The 26,845-nt window shown below is 43.2% G+C and overlaps 1 protein-coding gene across 1 annotated transcript in view; it reads right to left on the bottom strand.

Annotated features, from left to right (window-relative positions):
- The window catches only part of LOC124035253 (substance-P receptor-like), a 40,289-nt gene extending 24,072 nt beyond the window's left edge, over window positions 1-16,217 (bottom strand). Inside the window, exons 1-2 of the mRNA XM_046348699.1 lie at window positions 15,881-16,217; window positions 5,171-5,365 (exon numbers count right to left, since the gene is read on the bottom strand). Of these exons, the coding sequence (XP_046204655.1) occupies window positions 5,171-5,365; window positions 15,881-16,146 (461 nt within the window). The 5' untranslated portion in view covers window positions 16,147-16,217. The remainder of the gene's footprint in view (window positions 1-5,170; window positions 5,366-15,880) is intronic.
- Window positions 16,218-26,845: the final 10,628 nt, after the last annotated feature.

The raw sequence follows: 26,845 nt of genomic DNA on the forward strand, positions 1-26,845 counted from the left end.
TGGGAGGTGTTGGATGAGAGCGAGAGGGAAAAGGATACAAGGTAGTGGTCGGAGACTTGGAGGGGAGTTGCAATGAGGTTAGTGGAAGAACAGCATCTAGTAAAGATGAGGTCGAGTGTATTGCCTGCCTTGTGAGTAGGGGGAAGGTGAGAGGGTGAGGTCAAAAGAGGAGAGGAGTGGAAAGAAGGAGGCAGAGAGGAATGAGTCAAAGGTAGACGTGGGGAGGTTAAAGTCGCCCAGAACTGTGAGAGGTGAGCCGTCCTCAGGAAAGGAGCTTATCAAGGCATCAAGCTCATTGATGAACTCTCCGAGGGAACCTGGAGGGCGATAAATGATAAGGATGTTAAGCTTGAAAGGGCTGGTAACTGTGACAGCATGGAATTCAAAGGAGGCGATAGACAGATGGGTAAGGGGAGAAAGAGAGAATGACCACTTGGGAGAGATGAGGATCCCGGTGCCACCACCCCGCTGACCAGAAGCTCTCGGGGTGTGCGAAAACACGTGGGCGGACGAAGAGAGAGCAGTAGGAGTAGCTGTGTTGTCTGTGGTGATCCATGTTCCCGTTAGTGCCAAGAAGTCGAGGGACTGGAGGGAGGCATAGGCTGAGATGAACTCTGCCTTGTTGACCGCAGATCGGCAGTTCCAGAGGCTACCGGAGACCTGGAACTCCACGTGGGTCGTGCGCGCTGGGACCACCAGATTAGGGTGGCCGCGGCCACACGTTGTGGAGCGTTTGTATGGTCTGTGCAGAGAGGAGAGAACAGGGATAAACAGACACATAGTTGACAGGCTACAGAAGAGGCTACGCTAATGCAAAGGAGATTGGAATGACAAGTGGACTACACGTCTCGAATGTTCAGAAAGTTAAGCTACGTAGCAAGAATCTTATTGACTAAAATGATTAAAATGATACAGTACTGCTGAAGTAGGCTAGCTGGCAGTGGGTGCGTTGTTGACACTACACTAATCAAGTCGTTCCGTTGAGTGTAATAGTTTCTACAGTGCTGCTATTCGGGGGCTAGCTGGCTAGCTAGTAGTGTTGTTTACGTTACGTTGCGTTAAAAGAACGACAATAGCTGGCTAGCTAACCTAGAAAATCGCTCTAGACTACACAATTATCTTTGATACAAAGACGGCTATGTAGCTAGCTATGTAGCTAGCTACGATCAAACAAATCAAACCGTTGTACTGTAATGAAATGAAATGAAAATGTGATACTACCTGTGGAGTGAAGCGGAATGCGACCGGGTTGTTGAGTTCTATTCAGAAGACGTTGGCTAGCTGTTGGCTAGCTAGCAGAGTCTCCTACGTTAAGGACGACAAATAGCTGGCTAGCTAACCTCGGTAAATTAAGATAATCACTCTAAGACTACACACTCTAAACCTAAACAACGCAATTATCTTGGAACGAAGATACGAAGACAGCAAAGACAGCTATGTAGCTAGCTAACACTACACTAATCAAGTCGTTCAGTTGAGTGTAATAGTTTTCCCAGTGCAGCTAATCAGTGGACGTTAGCTAGCTGGCTAGTGAAGACTACGTTAGGACGGCGAAATACGATAATTACGCAATTATCTTTGATACAAAGATGGCTATGTAGCTAGCTGAGAACAAATTGCTAAGATTAGACAAATCAAACCGTTGTGCTATAATGAAATATAATGAAATGTAAAAAGTTATACTACCTGCGGGAGCGAAGCGCCGATGCGACCACTCGCTCCAAACCGGAAGCAGTCAGTTTCATGATGCTAGTGTCTGAACCAAAGTTGATAATTTTAAGATTGTTCTATACATCAGCTGGGGGTCTCTATAAGCTACAATATGAGGTCCTAAACCTAGCATGAAAGTGCATCCTTGTATCTGTGTTGGCTAATATAGTTACAAATGTTTGCCTTGGGGTAATTTGAGCCAATTGCCATGGGGTAAATTGAGCCAATGGCAAGTTGAGCAAATTGGAGTGTTTTCTTCCAAGGCATAATGCAAGGCAATATTACCATCCACCAGGTTGGCCTTGTTTATTAATCAGAAACAGATACAAAGTTATTCCTCTTCGTGACTGAGATGAGGTTTTCACAATTAAAGTTTTGCTTCATTACATTTTATTTAACTAGGCAAGTCAGTTAAGAACAAATTCTTATTTACAATGATGGCCTAGGAACAGTGGGTTAACTGCCTCGTTCAGGGGCAGAATGACAGATTTTTACATTGTCAGCCCGGGGATTCAATCCAGCAACCTTTTGGTTACTGGTCCAACGCTCTAACCACTAGGCTACCTGCCACTCTAACCACTAGGCTACCTGCCACTCTAACCACTCGGCTACCTGCCACTCTAACCACTCGGCTACCTGCCACTCTAACCACTCGGCTACCTGCCACTCTAACCACTCGGCTACCTGCCACTCTAACCACTCGGCTACCTGCCACTCTAACCACTCGGCTACCTGCCACTCTAACCACTGCTACCTGCCACTCTAACCACTCGGCTACCTGCCACTCTAACCACTCGGCTACCTGCCACTCTAACCACTAGGCTACCTGCCGCTCTAACCACTCGGCTACCTGCCGCTCTAACCACTCGGCTACCTGCCGCTCTAACCACTCGGCTACCTGCCACTCTAACCACTAGGCTACCTGCCACTCTAACCACTCGGCTACCTGCCGCTCTAACCACTCGGCTACCCACTCTAACCACTCGGCTACCTGCCACTCTAACCACTAGGCTACCTGCCACTCTAACCACTCGGCTACCTGCCACTCTAACCACTAGGCTACCTGCCACTCTAACCACTAGGCTACCTGCCACTCTAACCACTAGGCTACCTGCCACTCTAACCACTAGGCTACCTGCCACTCTAACCACTAGGCTACCTGCCACTCTAACCACTAGGCTACCTGCCACTCTAACCACTAGGCTACCTGCCACTCTAACCACTAGGCTACCTGCCACTCTAACCACTAGGCTACCTGCCACTCTAACCACTAGGCTACCTGCCACTCTAACCACTAGGCTACCTGCCACTCTAACCACTAGGCTACCTGCCACTCTAACCACTAGGCTACCTGCCACTCTAACCACTAGGCTACCTGCCACTCTAACCACTAGGCTACCTGCCACTCTAACCACTAGGCTACCTGCCACTCTAACCACTAGGCTACCTGCCACTCTAACCACTAGGCTACCTGCCACTCTAACCACTAGGCTACCTGCCACTCTAACCACTAGGCTACCTGCCACTCTAACCACTAGGCTACCTGCCACTCTAACCACTAGGCTACCTGCCACTCTAACCACTAGGCTACCTGCCACTCTAACCACTAGGCTACCTGCCACTCTAACCACTAGGCTACCTACATGCTCCACTGTTTTGATTGGTGTAATGTTAGCTAGAACCCACAAGTGTCTATCCAGATAATGAAAAGGCTCCTGTGAAAGAGAACTCATGGAACTTATAGTTACATGCCATTTACGGCGTGCATGATCATGAGCAAAGTAATTGTAGCCTATCATTTCACTTCCCCTGTGAGAACCATGAGCACGGGCTGACTTGGCTTTGCTGTACCTCAACCAAAGCCTGCCAGCCGCCTACCTACCTAAGGTTGCACGGTGTCCATTACAATGTAGAATAACGCATATCAGCTATCCATTTTGCTGAGCTTCATCTTATTTTTTCTAACTATTTCTATGGCGGATTCGCTCAATTTATGGAAGATGACAAAAGATTAAGATAACAATCGAAAACAATAGATGGCAAAGTCAAAGATGGGCCAGTGGTTTCCGTCTGAGGCAAAGTTATCCCTAAAACCAATGCATAAGACAAAACCAGCTCCGGAACCAGCCGGCTAATCTTTTGAATATGGTGTGGTCAAAAACAAAACTGCTAATAACATTACCTAACTAGATACGGTTAGCCTTCTAGCTAGCTACACTGACAGCTGTCAGTGCCCTATTACTTGAGGTTTATCAACTCCATGTGGAAATTCCGAATTCGTGCATATGTATAAGTAGCCATTGTTATTCTTTGGAGGTGGAACCTAAACATGCATTTCCTCTATTGGACAGGAAATTATGTTGAAATAGAGGCAAATTCCTTTAGAGGTGTCCTTTAAGCCTGTGTTAAAAGATGCTTAAAATGATTAAAAGACAAAAAAAAGCCATTGTGATTGTGTTGAATTGTGTTTGGGAAAGAAATATTAACATGGTTTTAAAAAGGTAGTGGTAATATTTCATTCAGTATAGAAATTTATAAGAAACTAGAGAGATTTTTTAAGAGATACAATATGCCACACTCCCATTCCATGAATTAAACTTTGACCTACCAGCACCATCACCCAGTAACAGGACCACGTCACCCACTTACCCCAAGGGGGTTCAAGTTATCGTGTCCCGCTGCTCAACTTACCCCATAAACCACTTTTTTCAGACAAACCGTTTTCAAAACCGTAATGTTTACATTAATTCTGATTTCCAGGGATACACAACTTCCTGAAATATATATATCTTTGTTAGAAAGAATACTAGATTTCCCTTTTTGGAGTGATGCTGAATGTAGAAAATGGCTCAACACCCTACTTTCCCCTTTCTTTTCACATAAAGAAACAAAGTATCTTTGTTCCATGTTGCTTTTATTCACTCATACACACACACTCTGTCACGTTCGTCATAATGATGAGACCAAGGCGCAGCGTGATAAGAAAACATTCTTCTATAATAAACAAAGAACACTTAAACAAACACAACGCTGTACTAAACCGAGTGCTGACATGCAAATACACACAGACAATAACCCACAAAACCAAAATGGCAAATGGCAACCTAAATGGGATCCCCAATCAGAGACAATGATAAACAGCTGCCTCTGATTGAGAACCAATTCGGGCCACCATAGACCTACATTTACCTAGACAAACCAAAACCCCATAGATGTACAAAAAACCCAAGACATGATAAAAAACACACATACCACCCTCGTCACACCCTGACCTAACCAAAATAATAAACAAAAGATAACTAAGGTCAGGGCATGACACACACACACACACACACACACACACACACACACACACACACACACACACACACACACACACACACACACAGTCTGACTCTCTCTCTCGCTCTCTGACTTTCTCTCTTTCTCTCTCTCAAACACACTTATAAATGAAACTTACAGAATTTTGTAGTCACAGCCGGTGTATTCGGGCCACTCGATGTAACAAATGATTCGTCCAGGGAGCTCCTCGGTCACTGAGTAGTAGTATTGAGGGAAGGCCAGAAGCAGAGCCAGCACCCAGATCACCCCCACGATTACCTTGGTCTCTGTGGATGACATGCGTTGCTGCAGGGGGTGGATGATGGCAGTGTACCTAGGAGGAGAGGAGAGGCAGCAGGGGCAAACACATGTTTAGTCCTGGGAAGATGGGAAGATCTACAAACACACACACACACACACACACACAAATGATCACACACACACACACACACAAAACTATGTCTTACTATACTTCTGAGTACTTTGAGGGGACAAACAATTATTTCCCATTCAAACATTTTATTTTCCCCAACCCTAAACTCAACCCTAAAACTAACCCTTACTCTTATTCTTACCCTTAACCTAATCTTAAAATAACAATTTTTTAAAATGAAGACCGGTAAAATGTCCTCCCTTCTGTGTCCTCACACACATACACGCAGGCACGCACACACACATCTACACACACACTGAAGGTATTGATAAAACATTTTCTATTATTTTCCGCTGAGCTTCAGGGTCTCCAACAATGCAATGTGGATGTTACAATTTCAGTTGGATTCATAGACTACGTCTGCCTTTTGACAGAGTAAAAACTTATCGTCATCCTGTGAATACATTTTTTTCTGATAAGAGAAAATCATACTGTAAATTGGTCTCCTTTGAATCGTACCAACATAATAATTAATCCAGACATTATCAGACCTTTGAAATGAAAAGAGGCGCTATGGAAGTCAAAGTATTTATTTTCTCCACCACTTTAGTATCATTCTCTCTTAGATTGATAATCATGCAGCACCTCATTTCAGTCGGAGCACATACTGTACTGAGTGCATGAATATGTCCCAAATGGCACCCTGTTCTCTATATCCCTCTAACTCACCTCAGGACCTGGAAGCCACTGCTTTTTTTATTGTTCCCCTCTAATCAAGGACTGATTTAGACCTGGGACACCAGGTGGGTGCAATTCATTATCAGCAGGCTTCGGACCTCACTGGGAAAGAGTTGAATACCCCTGACTTATATCATGTACTACCTTTGAGTCCTTGGTCAAAAGTAGTGCACTATATGGAATAAAGTGCCATTTGGGATGCAAACCCACTAAGTCCCATTCCATCAATAGGCTACTGATGTGACAGTATCTCACACTTCGACAGCAGCATATCAAGCGGCACTTGAGAGGAAGTGCAAATTCTTCCCCCTGGAGTCGATATCTGCGCTGAAATCTAATTAGCACAATAATTTAATCGCTGACTTTAAGCTAGAGACTTCTGGGTTTTTGCATGGGCTGCGCATCTCCATCCACTGACTGCGCCGGTGTTGGCTGTTCGGCTCTGCAATGGAAAACAACAGACTTACAACGTGTTTGTGAGACCAGGACACAGATCTTCTCATGAAAACGTCCGTAAAGTCAGAACGTTTTGAGCTAGTAAATATTTGTAAAGCTGAGACTCTCACTAATACGAACGTGTCATCCATTTTGGTCCATCGGCGTACTAACTCTGTACAGGTCTTCTCACAAAACGTCTGTAGAGTCGGAACAGTTTGAGCTAGAAACTATTTGGACACAGTTCTGAAAAGCGGAGACACAAGCTTCACAGTACTGGTCCCAAGGTCATCCGGTAACTGGAAGTGAATAGGATCTTTCAACCAAAAAAATGTCCCTGAGCTTTCCTATATTTCTAAAATACAGGAAACATACTTCAAAACAAACTTCCTTTGGATTTATTTTTAGACTATCTCAAATCAACGTTTAGTGGTCATGTAAACAGATTTGCAGGTGCAGCAAAATGCTTGTGTTTAATACCTGTCACGCCTGCTCCCACTCCCCCTCTCTGGCACTCGAGGATGTCAGCCTGCCCTTCATTACGGACACCTGTCACAATCATTACCTGCCGCTGCACAATATTGGACTCACCTGGACTCCATTACTTTGTAAATTACCCCTCTTTATCTGCCTGCTCCTCACGTTATTCCCTGTGTCAGCATTGGTGTGGTTATATTTCCCTCGTCCAGACGCTGTTCCTGTCCTGTTTCATGTCCGTTGTTCATTAAATTTTCTCCTTGTACCTGCTTCCTGTCTCCAGCATTGATCCTCACAATACCTAGCAATAATACAATAAACAATACGCACATAATCCATAAAAAAACAAATATCAGAACGAGCAATGTCAGAGACTGGTTTTGCAATGTCTTTTTTTGCCATGTATGAATGTGTTATTCAATGTGTTTCTATGGGCTAATAGCAGTAAGACCAAATTCAATGTTTCATCAAATAATAAAAACTATTTTTTTTGCTGATACCTACAGGGATCCTAAAATGTGAAATCAAATAGCTAGATGGTATATGGTATGACCATCTCAACAAAAACTCATCTGTTAGCTTAGTAGATATCGCTATCTAGAGGCTTAGACACTAGGGGTTATACTGGGAGATCTAATCAACATCGTAATCCAAATAATAGCCCCATTTAATCTGCTAATTGGATTTCTGCCGATAACCAAATTGGGGGAGAGATGATACTTGATTTCAAAACACTCCCAGTAGTCGACACAAATATTTGTCCCATTTTGACTCTCTGCTATGCTCGGCTCGTTCCACTACCACATGGCTAGGAAACTTGTATATTGTTCCAATGCTGCTTCTCCATGGTATGAGTTTAGTTTAGAGGTGTCTCTGACAACACTACTTGAAGAGCCTATATACAGTAGATGCTATAGAGTAATGGCTTTTGAGGCTAGTGTGGGTTTGATACTGGTGACTGATGTCAGTTTGTTTACTTTTCACCAATGGCATACAAATGCATAGATGTACGTACTGTATGTCCACATGAACAAACACCAAACACATAACCACTGTCTTTATTTTTTATTTTCATACCCTTACTACACCATGGAATCATTGTTTAGCGAATCCTTTTCTTATTTTCCAAGGGGAAATTCGATCTGTATTCTGTAGCTACTACTTGCCCCAGAGTGTCTGCAGCCTCGCTCTTTGTCTCAATTTCTTTCACACCTGTTTCGCACCTCACTTTCTTTCTCTGTGTTCTACCTGCCTTTGTTGTGAATGTCTTTAGGCAGTAGCAGGCAACACTGGAAGATGGTATGAATGAATTAGAGAGGCACAAATCCAATGATCCGGCAATAACATCTAAACCACCAAAGCCCCCTACAATACAAGGAAAAATGCAATCAAGCAAAAGGAAGATTTTGCCGTCAGGGTGCTCTCATCTCATAGAGAGCTCGCCATGGAATAGGGTCCTTCTGCAGAGGGGCCAACACCCTTGCATAATATCCACATCAACAGATGGGAGGAGATGTGTCCCGGTGGCAGACCTGGGTTCCAATACTTATATCAAATAGTAAATATGAAACATGGCTTTGGGACAAGATACCCCCCATGGCTATCCAACTCAATGGATTCTCCATTCACCAAGCGGATAGGACATTGGATTCAGGGAAATCGAGAAGGAGAGGGGTATGCCTTTTCATCAACAGCAAATGGTGTGCTGACTCTAACGCAGTGGATGTCTCGACCCATTGTTCACCCGTCCTGGTATACCTCATGGTCAAATGCCAACACTTCTACATCTCAACTGTGTGCTGCTGTTATCGTGACTGTTATACATTCCACGTCATAACAAAAATAACAACAAGCTGGCACTTCATGAACTGTACGAGGCTATAAACAAGCAGGAAATCATGCACACGAAGGCCTTTTCTTCTTGCCAGTGATTTGAATTCCAAGTCATTAAGACGTGAGGAAAACTTCCATCAACATGTCTCCTTTGCCACAAGGGGCGATAAAGTTCTAGACCACTATTACTCTACCCATAAGAAAGCATACAGGGCACTCCCTCGTCCCCCCTTCGGCAAATCAGATCATGACTCTATTCTCCTGCTTCCTGTCTACAAGCAGTACCTCAAATAGGAAGTACCCTTGACGCACTCTGTTGAGAAATGCTCCTCCGAATCAGAGGCTATGCTACAGGACTGCTTTGCTAGCGCATCAATGAGCTAACCATCGCCGTCACCAGCTTCATTAGGAACTGCACCGCCGACGTTGTCCCCACAGTGAAGGTTCGCTGCTTCCCCAATCAAAAGCCCAGGATTAACACAGAAGTTGACACTAAGCTAAAGGAAAGGGCTACCACACACAAGGGTATTGCAGACAACCCTGAGGCTACAGCTGAGGACATGAACAAGTACAAGAAGTCCCACTACAACCTCCCCAGAGCCATCAACCAAGCAAAAGGACAATAAAGGAACAAGGTAGGATCTATTACATAGGCTCTGCCACCAACCACATGTGGCAGGGGCAACACTCTATTACAGATTATAAAGGAAGACACAGCCATGATCTGCCCAATGATGCCTCTCTACCAGGCGGTTGTGTGCTTAGTCCCCTCCTGTACTCCCTGTTCACCCACGAATGCGTGGCCATGCACAACTCCAACACCATCATCAAGTTTGTTGACGACACAACGGACGACACAACGGTGGTAGGCCTGATCATCGGCGACAATGAGACAGCCTACAGGGAGGGGGCTGAGCTCCCTGACATCCAGGATCTCTATATCTCTGGTGTCAGAGGGGGCCCCTATAAATTGTGACGCCAGCTACCCAAGTCATAGACTGTTCTCTCTGCTACCGCACGGCAAGCGGTACCAATGCACAAAGTCTGGAACCAACAGGATCCTGAATAGCCATAAGACGGCTAAATAGTTATAGTTAACCAAATAGCTACCCTGACTATCTGCATTGACCCCTTTTATGACTCATCACACACGCTGTTGCTACTGTTTACTAACTGTCACTCTATTCCTAGTTATATGTTCATATCTACCTCAATGACCTCGTACCCCTGCACATCGTCTTGGTACTGGTCCCACGTGTATATAAACAAGTTATCCTTACTCATTGTGTATTTATTATTACTTTTATTATTACATTCTTTACTTTTCTATTATTTTTCTATTTTTTCTTTATTTTCTGCATTGTTGGGAAGGACCTGTAAGTAAACATTTCACTGTTAGTCCACACCTGTTGTTTACGAAGCTTGTGGCAAATAACTTTTGATATAATTTAACACGACACACACACACTGCTGCTACTCCTGATGCCTAGTCAACTTACCCCTATACCTATCAATCCCTACCACTCCAGTATTCCTGCATAATATAAATATGGTATTGAAACTGAACCTGTATATAGCTTACTTACTTCTCGTGTTCTTATTATTTATTTTTCTTGTGTTTTTGTTCTACTTTACTTTATTTTATAGTACTACATATTGATATTGATTACAGCACTGTTGTGAAAAGAGCTTCCAAGAAAAGCATTGCGCTGTACTCGTGCACGTGACAATAAAACTTGAAACAAAACATTGGCTATAGCCTGTCTGGAGTACCAAATGGATGGGGTTTACAGTTTTGGGACAATTCTATTGGTCAATTAAGCAGCAAGGTCAGTCAAGCACATACAGTTGAAGTCAGAAGTTTACATACACTTAGGTTGGAGTCATTAAAACTAGTTTTTCAACCACTCCACAAATGTCTTGTTAATAAACTATAGTTTTGGCAAGTCGGTTAGGACATCTACTTTGTGCAAGACACAAGTCATTTTTCCAACACAAGTCATTTTTCCAACAATTGTTTACAGACAGATTATTTCACTTATAATTCACTGTATTACATGCACTAAATTGACTGTGCCTTTAAACAGCTTGGAAAATTCCAGAAAAAGATGTCATGGCTTTAGAAGCTTCTGTTAGGCTAATTGACATAATTTGAGTCAATTGGAGGTGTACCTGTGGATATATTTCAAGTCCTACCTTCAAACTCAGTGCCTCTTTGCTTGCCATCATGGAATAATCTAAATAAATCAGCCAAGACTGCAGAAAAAACATTGTAGACCTCCATAAGTCTAGTTCATCCTTGGAAGCAATTTCCAAACGCCTGAAGGTACCACGTTCATCTGTACAAACAATAGTACGCAAGTAGAAACACCATGGGACCACGCAGCTGTCATACCTCTCAGGAAGTGGACATATTCTGTCTCTTCGAGGGTAACATACTTTTGTGCGAAAAGAGCAAATCATTCCCAGAACAAGAGCAAAGGACCTTGTGAAGATGCTGGAGGAAACAGGTACAAAAGTTTCTATATCTGTCACGTCCTGACCTTAGTTCCTTTTTTATGTCTCTGTTTCAGTTTGGTCAGGGCGTGAGTTGGGGTGAGCATTCTATGTTTTGTGTTCTATGTTTTCTATTTCTATGTGTTTGGCCTGGTATGGTTCCCAATCAGCAAAGGAATTGGAATTGTAATACAGTGAATTATAAGTGAAATAATCTCTGTAAACAATTGTATAAAAAATGACTTGTGTCACGCACAAAGTCGATGTCCTAACTGACTTGCCAAAACTATAGTTTGTTAACAAAAATGTGTGGAGTGGTTGAAAAACAGGTTTTAATGACTCCAACCTAAGTGTATGTAAACTTCTGACTTCAACGGTATATAGCATCTCTAAAATCTAAAACCTTCAGTAATGTACATCATACCAGCTCCTTCCGGGCCTCCAAAGAAAAACAAGCCTGATGCCGGTAAAAAAAAAAATATTCTCAGCTTGAGCTTCCTTATCAAGTTCTCTACATGAACAGTGAAGCTCAGCTAGTCATCCACCCACACACCCAAATATTTTACACTTTTACTTGCTCCATAGTATGTCCAGCCAATGTAGCAATTACATGATTTTTAACATGCCTGGCATTTGAAAATACCATGCCTTTTGTTTTACCCAAATTTAGAACCAGCTTTAAATCATACAGGTTATGTTGTATGATGTTAAATGCTCCTTGGGCATTTTCAAAAGCTAAAGATAAACTACTACCACTTGAATAAATAACAGTATCATCTGCATAAAAATGAACATCTGCTGTTTCAATAAGATCCCCAATGTTGTTGATATGCAAAATGAACAACAGTGGGCCCAAAATAGAACCTTGCGGATCACAATGTAACTTCTTGTCAAGAGCACAGTGGATGTGCCGTGGTCAAACCTACAACCTGATTGCATTCCATTTAAGATGTTGTTTTCTTGGAAGTAGGCCTTTAGCTGCCTACTAACTAAGGACTCCGGTGCCTTTGACAATACAGACAATCTTGATGTGGGTCGATAGTTGTCAAGTAGCGAAGGATCTCCACCTTTCAGGAGAAGCAGTACAAACTCTCTGACCTTAATCCTGATTTTTTTTAAAGGGGCCTATTTTATACATCCTGGAATGCATTATGGAAGTAGGAAAAGGCTAGTTTAACATCAGGGATTAATTCCAGACTATTCCATTCAATGCTAGATACATCATGTAGAAAACCTTGAATATCAAACCGCTTCCAGTTTCTTTTCTTATTAATGACAAGTGGAGATTTCTTAAGAATTGTACTATCTCTCACTCAGGCAATAGCACAGTGATCACTTATGTAATTTGCTAAAATACCAGAAGCATTAAAATAATGATGAGTATTGGTTAAGATCAAATCAATCAAAGAGGATTTCAGAGGATATTTTATATTCAACCTAGTTACACTGTTAACAAACTGAGTGAGATTATGGGTATTGCATAGAATTTAGAGATGATCAGAGCTAGATGTTAACATGTTCTGATTCAGATCACTCATCAGGACGAACTCAGAGTTGACATTCTGTGATAACAATTTGAAAATACAATCCAGAGAGCCAACAGTAGCAGATGGAGGTCTATAACAACAAGATACAACAATATTTAAAGATGAACCAAGGTTTAGGTTCAAAGACAGATATTCAAATTGCTTAGGTTTAGTAACAGAAGTCAGAACAACCACTGAAAACTTGTCTTTTATGTATATAGCAACACCACCACCTTTAGATTTACCATCTGTACGAAAAACATTGTAACCATTTATGCCAATATTTTTGTCTGTAAAATATTTTTTGAGCCAGGTTTCAGAAAGCATAAATACATCAGGGTCGGCAGTTATTATCCATATATTCACAAAATCAAGCTTTCTGCAGAAGACTTCTTACATTCCTATGCAAAAACTGTAGGCCACTGACTACTTAATTTGGCAGAGGTACGAAGGTCAGGACCTGGGTTAGATTGCACATTTCCAGACAGTAGAAGCAGCAAGATAATGTCTAGATCGAGGGTTACAACATTTGGAGTTCCAGACAGCACTTGAACGAGAGTCCAGAGTCACCAGAGTCTTTAACACCACATATTTCAGGAGATGTGTGAAGTCCAGAGACATGGTACCAAGAGAACAGTCCTGACATTTAAGAGCAAGAGTCCCATTTCTCCCATATTGTTTGGGAGAAATGTGCATAGTTCTCACGTGTATTTGCGGTGCAAGTGTTCTCACAAAACTTGAGGGAAAAACAGTCATATATTTCCTCATTCACAGAGCAACGGGCTCTAAAAGTATCGTCAACATTGTAAAAGCCAAGGGTAGGCAACAGAAAAATGAACAACAGCAACATGTTGGCTTATAGCCCTAAGAGTCACTAATCAAATAGTCCAACCGCAGATCAATAAAAAAAGTCAGCAATCACATGGTCCACCAGGGTCTGGTCTGGAGGTGGCGCTGCCGCATTGACCCCAGACTTTACACGTTTGACCCCCAGCACTGGGGGTTCATTCCACGCATACTCCTTACTTATCTCTCTTCACTTCCCTCTAACTCTCCCTATTTCATTCCTTCAAATGAACACATAAAGAATGCTGTTGTCCTTTTCTATATAAAGCAATAAGATGAAGATAGGTGAGAGAGATGCAGATTCAGTGATTTGCCAAATCACAGTGAGTCAGGGTTAAATGAGTGGAAAGTGAATGAAGAATAACAGACACAGTAGTCTGACTGCCACAGCAGATGGTACAGTTGGGTTAACATGCAATTTAATGTGCTTTAAAGTGCTTTGCAGTACCTGCCCTATGTTCACACACACACACACACACACACACACACACACACACACACACACACACACACACACACACACACACACACACACACACACACACACACACACACACACACACACACACACACACACACACACACACACACACACACACACACACACACACACACACACACACACACACACACACACACACACACACACACACACATACATGCTCTCTCACACAAATATATATACACACAAAAAGGTGGCAGGGCTTGTCAGTGTGTTTTGGTTTGGCAGGCTGAGGATCTGACTGTGTGTACATACTTACCAGGGTGTCTTCACTGGGAGACTGAGAGTCAGACGGCATTTTTGAATTTTGCAACACTGAATGTTTTAGCACCCACCACAAGCTGCTGGGGATATTGTCCATCGTCGACACACACCCATGCAGATATACTCAGACAGGCAAACGCATGCACTGACAAAAAGACACAAATACACACAAATGCATGCACGCACACACACATTGACAGACGGAGGAAGGAGGTAACACAGACGCTACATGATAGACCTTACCAGTTACGTTTTGCATACAGGAGTGCGTACATGATCACTGGCTCATTGAGTTTGTAAAGATAATGTGTTCATGAAGAGACAGGGTTCATTAGGCAAGTTAATTACAGTATGTAGTTGAATAATGATGAATGGAGAGCTGACTACTAGCTTAACCCCTGTGTGTATAGTATTGCTCCGCTCACAAGCAGTGTGTGTGTGCGTGGGGGGGCATTGGGGGTAAATTCAGATCAGTGTGTGTTTGGAGCGTGTCTCTCTGTGACCTTTCAGCACCTGACATGAAACCTGCTCTCACTACTCCAATTCCTCTCAGGGGTCATTTGATTTTAAAACACTGCAAAGGTCAAATACATGCAGACTCTACTGTAGAAAAGCAGAGATATCCAGGCATTACAGACTATTACTGCTGGAGTATGAAGTCAGAGGACAAATCAGACAGCAGCATTCACATGAGAAGGGCTTATCTCACAAACAGAAATGGAGGTTAATTATAACAGCCATGTGATGGGTGAGTCTGTTTAAAAACAAAAGCCTGGAGATAAACAAAACAGTGAGGTCAAACACACATTCACACATACACACACGAACATGCACGCACACACACGAACATGCATGCACACACAACATACCACAGCCTCTGTCACCTTACATCAATACATAACATGAAGACATCTACTATATACATTATTATTAACATCAATTATCTATAGCAGTTGCTGATTGACATACCCTAAATAACCGTTTGAATTGCAGTGCACAAATTAAATATATATTGATTGGTTGGTTTGATGAAGGATGTAGTAGCAGCGGCAGTAGCATAACTCCAGAACCAATTTTTTTGAATGAATACATTACTAGCTATATAACATGTAACCTATGTATAAATGTATAAATGTTATTGTCTTAATCCTAATATGTTATAACATAGTTATTAGGCTACTAATAACTTGGTGACTGGATTCAAGTGCATTATTGTTATTATTAAAGTGCATTTTTGTTCTGTTTGATTTATTGTCACCATAAACATACATTCTAGCCTTTGGATTAAATTCACATTTGTTACATCAATGTGAGACATAAGAAGCTGCGCATTGAAACGTCTCCCCAAACAGAACTCACCTGTCCACCGCTATCGCAGTCATAGAGTAGATACTAGCGAAGACAGCAGCGACGGGGAAGAAGTTGTGAAAGCGACAGTACATCAGCCCGAAGTACCACTCGTTGTGCACGGAATAGATGAAGTTGATAACGGTGTTGAAGGCAGACATAGACGCTTCAGCAAACGCGAGGTTCAACAGAAAATAGTTGGTCACAGTTCGCATTCGTTTATGCGCCATAATGATCCAAATTACAACGACGTTCCCCACCAGAGACACAGTAACCATGCAACTGTAGGCGAATGCCCATAGCACAATTCTCCAAACGGGTTGCACAAACTGGTTCCAGTCCTGATCAGTTCCATTGACCCCTGAAGAGTTAGTCCAATTGCTTGGCAATTTTAAATCAGTTGTGGTGAACAAGGGATCCATTTTTTTGGTGTTCTGCTGGTGACAATAATATAATTAGTCCATGCAACACCTATGAAATGTACACTAATCAACCAGTTACTGATTGAATAAATGGTAAGGAATCATCTTGGAGAATACTGATGTCTTTCAATTGAAACTTTCTTCGTCATTGCCATCCTGACGAATTTGGCACCCCTAAATTAGACTGGTAACACGATGCAATGATCACTGAAAAGCAGCACACACAGAGAACATTTAGAATAACCCGCAGTTATTAAAAATGTAATTTGGATAAGATAATTAATGTGTATTTAAGTTGACTCCACTCCGCGTAAAATGTAGGTGTTCCCTGGCGTTCAAAGGAGCACCTTTTCTCCACCGCAGCAAAAAGACACAGGACGTGAAAGAAGCTGTTCATAGACTTGACTCCTCTCCAGCGCTCTACTCCGTACCCTATACTGTTGGCTCATTGGGGTGCGCTCTCTCTCTCTCTCTCTCTCTCTCTCTCTCTCTCTCTCTCTCTCTCTCTCTCTCTCTCTCTCTCTCTCTCTCTCTCTCTCTCTCTCTCTCTCTCTCTCTCTCTCTCTCTCTCTCTCTCATACTTAGCACGCGTACGCAAATATCAGATATTTTCAGCAATTGTATATGGTACCTGGAAACGTTCATGGACTGGACAACTTGTTCAACGAGCCCAGCATAGTTTAGCAAATTCATAAATGTCTGAATTTAGACAATAGAGAGATATGTAGCCGACAAATACATATTGCTACTGTAGGATATGGGGATACCTATAGTGAATGGATGATGTATATAAACTGAATGTATTTCATTATAGGCTCTACCCCACTATTTCCAATCAGCTAACATAGGCCACATATTCTGACAACCTTGGGGAAATAAGACATGGTGCCAAAAAAATAGGAAAAGGGGAAAGAGAGGTTTAGATTAGAGAGAGACTAATATGAATGTTGCTCTGTTTTCCTTTCCCCATATTGGTGTAAAAAGTGTAGAAGATATTTATACTGAGGTGGTTTTTTTTTAGAGGCCTCTGAAAACGTACCTGATGGGCTTCTATTGCATGCACCATAAGGGGATAGATAGAGTACTATGTCAAGCATAACTGAAGTCAGCTCCTGAAACCTGAAAGAGCAGGGAAATTCATTTTAAGTCAGTTATCACAACTGACTTAAAATGTGACTTGTCTGTCACATGTTCCTGCTCACTCTCCATCTGGCCTCAACCACCCAATGCTCTGTGGCGCTCTCTGCACGATAATGGTCATAGCTAAATTACTGAATGAATGTTGTACACAAGGAATTGGGGCAGATCGACAATCAGTCAATGTGCTTTAGTAACACAGAGAGTGAGAGAGACAGGGAGAGAGAGACAGGGAGAGAGAGACAGCGAGAGAGAGAGAGAGAGAGAGAGAGAGAGAGAGAGAGAGAGAGAGAGAGAGAGAGAGAGAGAGAGAGAGAGAGAGAGAGAGAGAGAGAGAGAGAGAAATCCCTAGAGGCCCAGGGATAAATACTTCTGTGGGATTTTCTGTGTCTGAATGTCTAAGTGACTGGTTAGAGACAGTTTGCGCTGTTCTGTGAAGGGAGTAGTACACAGCGTTGTACGAGATCTTCAGTTTCTTGGCAATTTCTCACATGGAATAGCCTTCATTTCTCAGAACAAGAATAGACTGACGAGTTTCAGAAGAAAAACTGGCCATTTTGAGCCTGTAATCGAACCCACAAATGCTGATGTTCAAGATACTCAACTAGTCTAAAGATGGCCAGTTTTATTGCTTCTTTAATCAGATCAACCGTTTTCAGCTGTGCTAACATAGTTGCAAAAGGGTTTTCTAATGATCAGTTAGCCTTTTAAAATGATAAGCTTGGATTAGCTCACACAACGTGCCATTGAAACATAGAAGGGATGGTTGCTGATAATGGACCTCTGTATGCCTATGTAGATATACCATATAAAAACAGATGTTTTCAGCTACAATAGTCATTTACAACATTAACAATGTCTACGCTGTATTTCTGATCAATTTGATGTTATTTTAATGGACCAAAAAATGGCTTTTATTTAAAAAATAAGGACATTTCTAAGTGACCCCGAACCTTTGAACAGTAGTGTATGTAGTAATATGCTTTAACAAGGACATTGCATTTTATAAGGCCATTGCTCGCCTCTGTCACAGGCTTTCACATGACGTGAGCTCAGCCTGGGAGCCGAGGCTAGGGCATTGCAGTTCTTGGAATATCCTCTTCAGAATTGAGAAAAGACCACACAATGGTAGCCTGTCATAGTACTACTAGCATCATATGCTGTAGTAATCCCATCACTGAAAATAATGGAGGTTGATTCATGTGTCTTACTTCAATCAATCAATCAAATGTATTTATAAAGCCCTTCTTACATCAGCTGATAACTGACCAGCATGGTCAAATAATAATAATCACAGTAGTTGTCGAGGGTGCAGCAAGTCAGCACCTCAGGAGTAAATGTCAGTTGGCTTTTCATAGCTGATCATTCAGCGTATCTCTACCGCTCCTGCTGTCTCTAGAGAGTTGAAAACGGCAGGTCTGGGACAGGTAGCACGTTCGTTGAACAGGTCAGGGTTCCATAGCCGCAGGCAGAACAGTTGAAATTGGAGCAGCAGCACGGCCAGGTGGACTGGGGACAGCAAGGAGTCATCATGCCAGGTAGTCCTGAGGCATGGTCCTAGGGCTCAGGTCCCCCGAGAGAGAGAGAGAAAGAAAGAGAGGAAAAGAGAGAGAATTAGAGAGCATACTTAAATTCACACAAGACACCGGATAAGACAGGAGAAATACTCCAGATATAACAGACTGACCCTAGCCCCCTGACACATAAACTACTGCAGCATAAATACTGGAGGCTGAGACAGGAGGGGTCGGGAGACACTGTGGCCCCATCCGACGATACCCCCGGACAAGGCCAAACAGGCAGGATATAACCCCACCCACTTTGCCAAAGCATAGCCCCCACACCACTAGAGGGATAACTTCAACCACCAACTTACCATCCTGAGACAAGGCCGAGTATAGCCCACAAATATCTTCGCAATGGCACAGCCCAAGGGGGGGGGGGAATCAACCTGGATGGATGTGTAATGTACCTATTACAATTGAGAAGAAGAATTTAAAATATTATTCCACATAGAGCAACCATTGACATGCCTGACAGCATAGTGGTAACATCATTAAGTGTGCACTTATACAGTAGGACCATCACTAAACAGCTGGAAGCCCTTGCAATGAGGACTCTCTATTGATTATCATATAGGATTGCTTAAAATCTCACAAGTACAGTGGATGCTACGGTGTAACTACTGTACAGATGTATGATCTTAAATTTGTATGACCTTAAATTGAGCCAGTTACAGTAGGAAATTATCCTGGAGCAACAGGAAATTGGAATTATTATGTGGACTGTAATTCATGGAAAGTTTTGCAGGGGTCAATAGATTTTTTGTAAGAGAAAATCAAGTCTAGATTTCAAAGTGGAAATGACAAACTTCAGAAGCCTGTCACACCCTGATCTGTTTAACCTGTCTTTGTGATTGTCTCCACCCCCATCCAGGTATCGCCTATCTTCCCCATTATCCCCTGTGAATTTATACCTGTGGTTTCTGTTCGCCTGTTGCCAGTTTGTCTTTGTCGAGTCAACCAGCAAATACAATACAAGTTTTAAATGTCCTGCATTGCAGAAGAGTTCTCCTGCAACAGAGTGGTCAAATGAAGATCCTACATCTGTACCGCCATACAGTACAGTATGTCATTATCTTGGATAACAGTAGGTTTCATCATATATTGAGCTCCTATTACTGTAAACGTTATCTCTAAGATCTATAGAATCATCTATTATTGGAGAGAAAATATGGTATTCATCTCACTACTAGCTATGAACTTGAGGACGAAAGGGTGGTCATGAAATGTATGGTCCAGAATATTGGGGTTTCTCTCTACCTGTCTCTCCACTCCATGCTCCCCGCCTTGTGAGTCACACACAGCCTTTCTTTCCTGATCACTGTCCTCTATCCTCTCCCTCATCCTCTTTAATACGTCCTTCTTAAATTCCATTCTCTCTCACCTAAACCTCTATTTTTTTACATGACATCACTTATTTCCTATAGGGGGAAATAAGTAATCAGTGCTCCAAGGTAATCATCGGGACTGCTGTCAGCAATTCAACATTCTCACCAGTTCCCCTATAGGCAATGGGAGAGAGATGATTGAATCATATACAACATTGTTTCACATTAATTTCATGATTTTCATTTTGGCACAGTACATGCATGTTATTGTTAGCATGGCAACCTGTACAATGTTAATGGTTCACAGTATAGGTAGAGGAAAACTAGATTATCCTGTCACCTTAGAGACGAGGAAGAAAATAAATGTTTAATATAGTGATGTCCAGAAACAGAACCAAACTCCTGTTATCTGGTGTAGATATGACACAGTAATAATCAATGACGCAGTAAATGTCTTTGGACTCTAATATTGTGTCTTTGGGCTCTAATATCCTGATCTATGTCAGAGTAGTTTCAGTCCAGCACTTTCTCACAATGAAGGAAGGTGGTTCAGATAAGATGCTAATTGTCCAATTCCCTTTTGGAATAATTACACCAGTGTTTAAAGGACAGTTTCAATAGACAAAACATTAATAAGAATGATCTTAGTCCTTAGCTCTCTGACCTTTGTCCTGTTGATTTACATGAGAACAACTCAGAATTCAAAGTGCTTTCTGGTCAAATGAGCTCTTCTGTTATGACATTTTTGCAACCTGCTTTGAATGCCAAAAGCTGACTTTTTTCTCCTCTTGTTTTTGACAACTCTTCATCCACAGTTTTTTGGGGGTGGGAGGGTTGGTCAACCCAGACCCATGTGTTTCGTTATTTCTAAATAGTCACTCTGAGTCACCCTATTCTGATAGAAAGGGCAGATTTTGTGAAATGTATATCTAATGGGGGATTATAAAAAGTTGAGAATTCATATAATATCCTGTTAAGCTACACTACCGGTCAAAAGTTTGAAGTGCCTTTTTTTCAGTCAGGCAATAAAATACAGTACCAGTCAAAAGTTTGGACACACCTACTCATTCAAGGGTTTCTCGTTATTTTTAAATACATCAAAACTATGAAATAACACATATGATATCATGTAGTGTAACGGTTTTCTAGGTGTGAAGGAGAGTCGGACCAAAATGCAGTGTGTAGATTGCGATCCATGTTTAATAAACAACGTAAACACGAATTAACACAAACACTACAAAAAAAAGAACGTAAATAACGAAACGAAAACCGAAACAGCCTATACTTGTGTCAACTAACACAGCGACAGGAACAAAGACACAAAGGACAATCACCCACGACAAACTCAAAGAATATGGTTGCCTAAATATGGTTCCCAATCAGAGACAACGATAAACACCTGCCTCTGATTGAGAACCACTCCAGACAGCCATAGACTTTGCTAGATACCCCACTAAGCTACAATCCCAATACCAACACCAAAACCCCAAGACAAAACACACCACAATACAAAAACCCCATGCCACACCCTGGCCCGACCCGATACATAAAGATAAACACAAAATACTTCAACCAGGGCGTGACAGAACCCCCCCTAAGGTGCGGACTCCCGAACGCACCTCAAAACAATAGGGAGGGTCCGGGTGGGCGTCTGTCCATGGTGGCGGCTCCGGCGCGGGACGTGGACCCCACTCAGTCAAAGTCTTAGTCCCCTCTCCTCGCGTCCCTAGATAGTCCACCCTCGCCGCCGACCATGGCCTAGTAGTCCTCACCCAGAACCCCACTGGACTGAGGAGCAGATCGGGACTGAAGGACAGCTCGGGACTGAGGCAGCTCGGGACTGAGGGGAAGCTCGGGAGTGAGAGAAAGCTCGGGAGTGAGAGAAAGCTCGGGAGTGGGAGAAAGCTCGGGAGTGAGAGGAAGCTCGGGAGTGAGAGGAAGCTCGGGAGTGAGAGGAAGCTCGGGAGTGAGAGGAAGCTCGGGAGTGAGAGGAAGCTCAGGCAGGTAGATAGATCTACCAGATCCTGGCTGGATGGTGGTCTCAGCAGATCCTGGCTGACTGGCAGATCCTGGCTGACTGGCAGATCCTGGCTGACTGGCGGATCTGGCGGATCCTGGCCGACTGGCGGATCCTGGCCGTCTGGCGGATCCTGGCCGACTGGCAGATCCTGGCCGACTGGCAGATCCTGGCCGACTGGCAGTTCTGGCAGATCTGGAAGAGGCTGGCTGACTGGCGGATCCTGGCAGACTGAAAGATCTGGCTGCTCCATGCTGACTGGCGACTCTGGCTGCTCCACGCTGACTGGCGGCTCTGGCGGATTCTTACAGACTAACAGCTCTGGCGGCTCCGTGCAGACTGACAGCTCCTTGCAGACTGGCAGCTCCTTGCAGACTGACAGCTCCTTGCAGACTAACAGCTCTGGCTGCTTCATGCAGACTGACAGCTCTGGCTGCTCCATGCAGACTAACAGCTCTGGCTGCTCGATGCAGACTGACAGCTCTGGCTGCTCCATGTAGACTGGCAGCTCTGGCTGCTCATGCAGACTGACAGCTCTGGCTGCTCCATGCAGACTGGCAGCTCTGGCTGCTCCATGTAGACTGACAGCTCTGGCTGCTCCATGCAGACTGGCAGCTCTGGCTGCACTGAACAGGCAGGAGACTCCAGCAGCGCTGTAGAGGAGGAAAGCTCTGGCAGCGCTGAACAGGCGGGAGACTCCGGCAGCGCAGGAGAGGAGAAAGGCTCCGATAGCGCTGGAGAGGCGAGGCGCACTGTAGGCCTGATGCGTGGTGCTGGTACTGGTGGTACTGGACCGAGGACACGCACAGGAAGCCTGGTGCGGGGAGCTGCTACCGGAGGGCTGGTGTGTGGAGGTGGCACAGGATGGGCTAGACCGTGAAGGCGTACTGGAGATCTTGAGAGCAGTGCTGGCACAGGACGTGCAAGGCTAGGGATGTGCACAGGAGGCCTGATGCGTGAGGCTGGCACCAACTTCACCAGCCGACTAATGGAGTATGGAGCGCTGACCCAGGTGCCATCAAATCCCCGACACGTTCCATCGAGCGAATTCCATGCAAAAAGCACCAACACAGCAACTCCCTCATTTCTCTCTCCTCCAATTTCCCCATTAACTCCTTCACAGTCTCTGCTTCGCTTACCCCCAACACTGGCTCTGGTTCTGGTCTCCTCCTTGGCTCCTCATGATAAACAGGGAGAGTTGGCTTAGGTCTGACTCCTGACTCTGCCACACTCTCCCTGAGACCCTCCCCAATAACTTTTTGGGGCTGACTCTCAGGTTTCCTTCCGAGTCGCCATGCTGCCTCCTCATACCGGCGCCTCTCCGACAGGAACAAAGACACAAAGGACAATCACCCACGACAAACTCAAAGAATATGGCTGCCTAAATATGGTTATCAATCAGAGACAACGATAAACACCTGCCTCTGATTGAGAACCACTCCAGACAGCCATAGACTTTGCTAGATACCCCACTAAGTTACAATCCCAATACCAACACCAAAACCCCAAGACAAAACACAACACAATACAAAAACCCCATGCCACACCCTGGCCTGACCCAATACATAAAGATAAACACAAAATACTTCGACCAGGGCGTGACATGTAGTAACCAAAAAAGTGTTAAACAAATCCAAATATATTTCATATTTGAGATTCTTCAAATAGTCAACCTTTGCCTTGATGACAGCTTTGCACGTGCTTGGTATTCTCTCAACCAGCTTCACCTGGAATGCTTTTCCAACAGTCTTAAAGGAGTTCCCACATATGCTGAGCACTTGTTGGCTGATTTTACTTCACTCTGACTCATCCCAAACCATCTCAATTTGGTTGAGGTCGGAGGAATGTGGAGGCCAGGTCATCTGATTCAGCACTCCATCACTCTCCTTCTTGGTAAAATAGCCCTTACACCGCCTGGAGGTGTGTTTGGTCATTGTCCTGTTGAAAAACAAATGATAGTCCCACTAAGCCCAAACCAGAAGGGATGGCATATCGCTGCAGAATGTTGTGGTAGCCATGCTGGTTAAGTGTGCCTTGAATTCTGAATAAATCACAGACAGTGTCACCAGCAATGCACCCCCACACCATAACACCTCTGCCTCTATGTTTTAAGGTGAGAAATACACATGCGGAGATCATCCATTGCCCACACTGTGTCTCATAAAACCCCAAAATCTCAAATTTGGACTCCAGACCAAATGACAAATTTCCACCAGTCTAATGTGCTTGTATTTCTTGGCCCAAACAAGTCTCTTCTTATTGGAGTCCTTTGGTAGGGGTTTCTTTGCAGCAATTTGACCATGAAGGCCGGATTCACACAGTCTCCTCTGAACAGATGATGTTGAGATGTGTCTGTTATTTGAACTCAGATAAGCATTTATTTTTGCTGCAATTTCTGAGGCTGGTAACTTTAATAAATGTATCCTCTGCAGCAGAGGTAACTCTGGGTCTTCCATTCCTGTGGTGGTCCTCATGAGAGCCAGTTTCTTCATAGCGCTTCATGGTTTTTGCGACTGCACTTGAAGAAACTTTCAAAGTTCTTGAAATTTTCCATATTGACATGTCTTAAAGTAATGATGGACTGTCGTTTCTCTTTGCTTATTTGAGCTGTTCTTGCCATAATATGGAATTGGTCTTTTACCAAATAGGTCTATCTTCTGTATACCAACCCTACCTTGTCACAACACAATTGATTGGCTCAAACGCATTAAGAAGTTAAAGAAATGCCACAAATGAACTTTTAACAAGGCACACCTGCTAATTTTAATGCATTCCAGGTGACTATCTCATGAAGCTGGTTGAGAGAATGCCAAGAGTGTGCAAAGCTGTCATCAAGGCAAAGGGTGGCTATTTGAAGAATCTCAAATAAAAAATATATTTTGATTTGTTTAACACTTTTTTGGTTACTACATGATTCCATGTGTCACGCCTTGGTCATTGTATTTTGTGTTTTTGTTATATGTTTGGGTAGGCCAGGGTGTGACATGGGTTTATATGTTGTTTTCGTATTGGGGTTTGTATTATTTGGGATCGCGGCTGATTAGGGGTGTTGTTAGGCTTGGCTGCCTGAGGCGATTCTCAATCAGAGTCAGGTGCTTATCGTTGTCTCTGATTGGGAACCATATTTAGGCAGCCTGAGTTTCGCTTTGTATTTCGTGGGTGATTGTTCCTGTCTCTGTGTTATAGTCACCAGATAGGCTGTAATTAGGTTCACGGTCCGTTCTGTTGTTTTTGTATTTAGTATCAGTATTTTCATGCACCGCGTTTTCTTTCATTAAAGTCATGAGTAACCAACACGCTGCATTTCGGTCCGACTCTCTTTCTTCAACAGACGAACGCCGTTACACCATGTGTGTTATTTCATGTCCTCACTATTATTCTAAACTCTTGGATGAGTAGGTGTTCTAAAACTTTTGACCGGTAGTGTATATTCCCACTTTCACTCACAATGACATGTCAACCACTGTGACAGTCATTCATTTCGTCAGTCCATCAGTCGGTCACTGGTTATGTGAGTTGGCATCCAATAGACTGACCCCAACGTGCATCTGGCCAGTAATTCATTCAGTGATCCCCAATGCCCTCAGCACAACCATCTATAATTCATGAATTATCCATTATTGAATATTAAGCAAGCCACCCATATTCCAGGCACGCTCTGGTGTATGTGTGAGAGGCAGCGAGGAGCAGCTTGTTATCCATTGAAATGCAAGAGGGCTTCAAATCCCCAAAACATGCATTTATCTGTAGATGGACTTAGCTACCTTAGCTACTTAGCTACCTAAATCCTGTTCACATCAATGGTGTGTAATGACTCGTAGATCCAAAGGCATAGGCTATTGATTAGACCTTGCAAGGGCTTTAAAATCTAATACAGGTGTGGGGCTAGAGCATGAAAATAATCCTGAAGCAACAGGAAATGTGAATTTTTATGTGGATAATAATTAATGGGCATGTCTTGATTGATTGATTAATTGGACTCACTATTCTTAGAGTCTGTTTGCTAATACAGTATTCATCCAATAAAATGTAGCCTAAATGTTAAAAGAGTCTGAAAGCAGTAGTCTTAGGCTATTGAAATACTGTTCTGTATCTTCTGTTTCCTGTAAGAAATGTTATATTGCCTATAGGTTTGCAATTATAATGTCCAGCGAAGAAAGGAATGGGAAAAATAGCAAAAGCATGGCAGAGTCTTTCTGCAGGCCTTTCTGCAGCGCCACCATACAGATGCGTAGAATCTTCAATTGTAAATTCCATGAAAAGGGGGAATGAGTTGCCTGGGCGCTGCGCTGTTTAGCGGCTCTGGTGCTGAATCGGGTTCGCGGTGCTGTCCATGGTGCTTAATGTACGTGAGCTGTGTTAGGGCACATGCTATTTAGATGTGTTCATTGTAGGCCTACCTGCGGCTTCTAAAATGTAAGTTACAACAAAGACTACTGATCCTAGTAATAGCCTAGTATCCAGTATCTACATCACATACATGGGTGCCAAAAATACACCAACAAGAGCTG

This window comes from Oncorhynchus gorbuscha, linkage group LG05 (genome assembly GCF_021184085.1).
Source record: "Oncorhynchus gorbuscha isolate QuinsamMale2020 ecotype Even-year linkage group LG05, OgorEven_v1.0, whole genome shotgun sequence".
Classification (NCBI taxonomy): Eukaryota; Metazoa; Chordata; class Actinopteri; order Salmoniformes; family Salmonidae; genus Oncorhynchus; species Oncorhynchus gorbuscha.